The sequence below is a fragment of the Cryptomeria japonica genome, chromosome 10 (assembly GCF_030272615.1).
Source record: "Cryptomeria japonica chromosome 10, Sugi_1.0, whole genome shotgun sequence".
In the NCBI taxonomy this organism is placed as follows: Eukaryota; Viridiplantae; Streptophyta; class Pinopsida; order Cupressales; family Cupressaceae; genus Cryptomeria; species Cryptomeria japonica.
In genome coordinates this window covers 735,071,504-735,074,462 of record NC_081414.1, presented here as the reverse complement: position 1 = coordinate 735,074,462, position 2,959 = coordinate 735,071,504, and the positions used below count along the sequence as shown (strand labels likewise).

The window sequence follows — 2,959 nt, the reverse complement described above, 5'->3', positions numbered from 1 at the left end:
TCTTCTTCTTCTAAATATTTATGAAAAAAAAAGAACTTATAGAGAGAGGCAGAGTTAAACCAAAATATGTCCTTAATTTTTCATCTACTTCTATGGAGAAGAATAAAAAAGCTTATGCAGTCGATACAACCAATAGGTTGTGGGTCAACGTACTGGTCTATATGTGGACAACGCTAAGTACATATTGGGAGTTCAACAAAATTCAAAAGTAATAACAAATTGTCCTATCATTATATTCATACAGTAAAAGCCTTAATATGCACCTCTTGCAATCATTTCCTGGTATTTTGATAGTGATCTCTGGCGTTGCAATTTAAGTTGTTCATGGAATCTAGCAATGAATTCCTCCGCCTTTCTATCCACGTCGTTTTCTTCAATATCTAATTCTTCTTCCACAGACACAGAATTATTCATATCCTTCAACCTATCATCACTATCTTCAATCTCAGCACCATGAAAAGAACGACGATATTGTGTAAAAGCTTCATAAAGATTGTGCCGATTTCTGCTGCTGCATGAAAATTCATAATGCCCAAAGTGAGCCATTTTCTTGTGTTTTATAAGACCACTTTTCATCAGAAAAATAAAGTTTCTCACAGTATTTTTCAGACGCTTCTTAGTTATCGCCATCGATGCCCCTTGAAAGAAATGCAGAGTGTGAGGAGTTTTATAGGTAGGTCTACCATTAGGACATGCATATATTCCAAAAATTCTCATTGAAGTTTCAGAGTGTGGTTCCATACTTTTTCCTCGCCCAATTCATTGCATTTAATACCATAAAATCAATGCAATGGAAACATCCAATATACGAAACTTCCATGATAAGAAACAATTGTAATTTCACAGAAACGAAGTTATACGCGGCCATTATTACACGCAATCTAATAACAATAGACAATATCGTAGTTTATTATGGTTTCCTATCATTCTGCCTGGCCCACACGTAATTTATTATGCGTTCAATAGCTATCCATTTCATTGTCTCTCTATATAATATATATATGTAGAATGTCTTGACTTGTATGATATATAATAAATGTATGGAATGTCTATTTAATGTGAATATGATGTTTTCTTCCTTTCTAACATAATTTTTTTGCGGCTTACCATTTCCAAACATAAAATGAATTGAATTAACCAGTTTTGGGGATCCTTTGAACCATTCAACGTTAGGCTGCTTAAGTTCTTGGAAAGAAATGAATGGCATGACGAACACTACAATTCGATATAGTGAAGGTCAGGTCTGTTTTTTGGGATAATTTTGGTGGAATTGTTCTTAAGTTATAGTTGTCTAATGGAAAGAAACTTCTCATAGAATGTATAATATACTAACTGATTCAAAAGGATCATTTATAATGAGTAATATGAATGTAAAATTAATGATAAGAATTATAATTCAATTTAGTTATATTTTCTTTTGTATTTATTTATTTCTAGTAGAGTTATTTGTTTCTATTTTATTTAACTATAAAGTATTTTTAAAGGAGATGAATTATTCAAATAAAAAGTTGGAAGGTGAAATTACTGTATGTATGTTATTTGTGTATCTTAAATGAATGGATTTAGTGGAATAACATATTGATCAATGGTATTGTTTTGTGTTATGTTTAGTTCATGATTTGATTTTTTATTTATTTTCATATGCATTATTTCTTATATATTTGTCATTTGCTTGTTATTATTGTACTCGCTCGCTTGTGCTTCGATGCATTAGTTTCTTACATTTAAATTATCATTTTAACCTTAAATTTCATCTTTGTGTAGCTTGGGATTAATCTATAATAATCCTAAGTTGCATGGGAATGAACTTGAAGTTCAAGGTTTCAAACCTAAATTCTAATTTTTTTCATTCCATTCTACTTCTCATGTTATGAGTTGATTTGGCTCACATTGTGCTGCAACTGTTATTATCTCATGATATTTAAAGTCATTCATTGTAGACGTAATTCATATAACAAAAAGAGACAAAATAATAAGATCACACCTTGATTTCTAAAAGCAATAAAGGATCATATTTAAATCATCATGATAGGCCATCTATATGTGTTGTACCCATTATCACTCATTATTGTTTTTGATTAAAGAAAGCAGGGAAAGGGCCCTGACCTTTTATAGAGAAAAGAAGTAGGATTTTGAAAGGGTCCCGAACCCTTGAACAAAGAAGGAAGGCATCCAGCCACATACAATAGAACAACTCCCAAACAACATGGGTTTTCAAAGGACCCACAACCTTTGAGGGTTTTCAAAGGACCCTAAACCTTCAGAATAAAAAAACAATAAGAGGGAATGGTAGACAAACCATCCCACCACAACACCTCCTAAGGCACTAGTTGTAGTAGGAAGGGGGATTTTTCCAAGGTTCCCCTAACCTTTGATAAAGGTCTAAAATTGGCTCTGTGAGCCAGCCACCAACTTCTTGCCTAAAGCCTCCACTACCAAGCCACCTTCTCCCCATCAGAACTCCTCTCCACCTCAATAAAAGAGGATCCCACCTCAATAGGAGCCAAAGAGAAAATGACAAATATAGGGATGTGCCAAACAAGCCACAAACCAACATCCAGGTAGTGCCTATTGAGAGAATGCCATACCAAGCAACCCCCAACCACCTTTCCAACATAGATCTCCACCTCAATAAGAGAAATTCCTACCTCAATAAGGAACCAAAAAGAGAGCCGCAAGAGCAGAATACACCATTCCAACAATAGGCTACCCAACATAAACCCCACCTTAATAGGGGTAGCCTTCACCTCCATAGAAGCCATGATGGAAGGGACCCATTTAAGAGCATCACATGCTTGGCTGAAAGAAAGAGAGATAAGCAGTCCCCTGACAAAAACATTCCTTAACCAAAAATTGACTAAGGCCAAAACGGGCCCTTGAAAATTGCTACCATCCTTTTGGCCAAAATGAAGAACAATAGCCACATCACTAAAACCCACCACACACTTGTAGCGGCACA

General features: G+C 34.7%; 1 protein-coding gene across 1 annotated transcript; it reads right to left on the bottom strand.

The window, feature by feature from the left end:
- Positions 1 to 252: 252 nt before the first annotated feature.
- Positions 253 to 630, bottom strand: LOC131032247 (uncharacterized). The gene has a single exon (XM_057963199.2). The coding sequence runs from the start codon at positions 628 to 630 to the stop codon at positions 253 to 255; it is 378 nt and encodes a 125-aa protein (XP_057819182.2).
- Between the last annotated feature and the right edge of the window lie 2,329 nt (positions 631 to 2,959).

Coding starts and splice junctions, on each gene's coding strand:
- LOC131032247 (XM_057963199.2), bottom strand. CDS start 630: ATGGCGATAACTAAGAAGCGTCTGAAAAATACTGTGAGAAACTTTATT.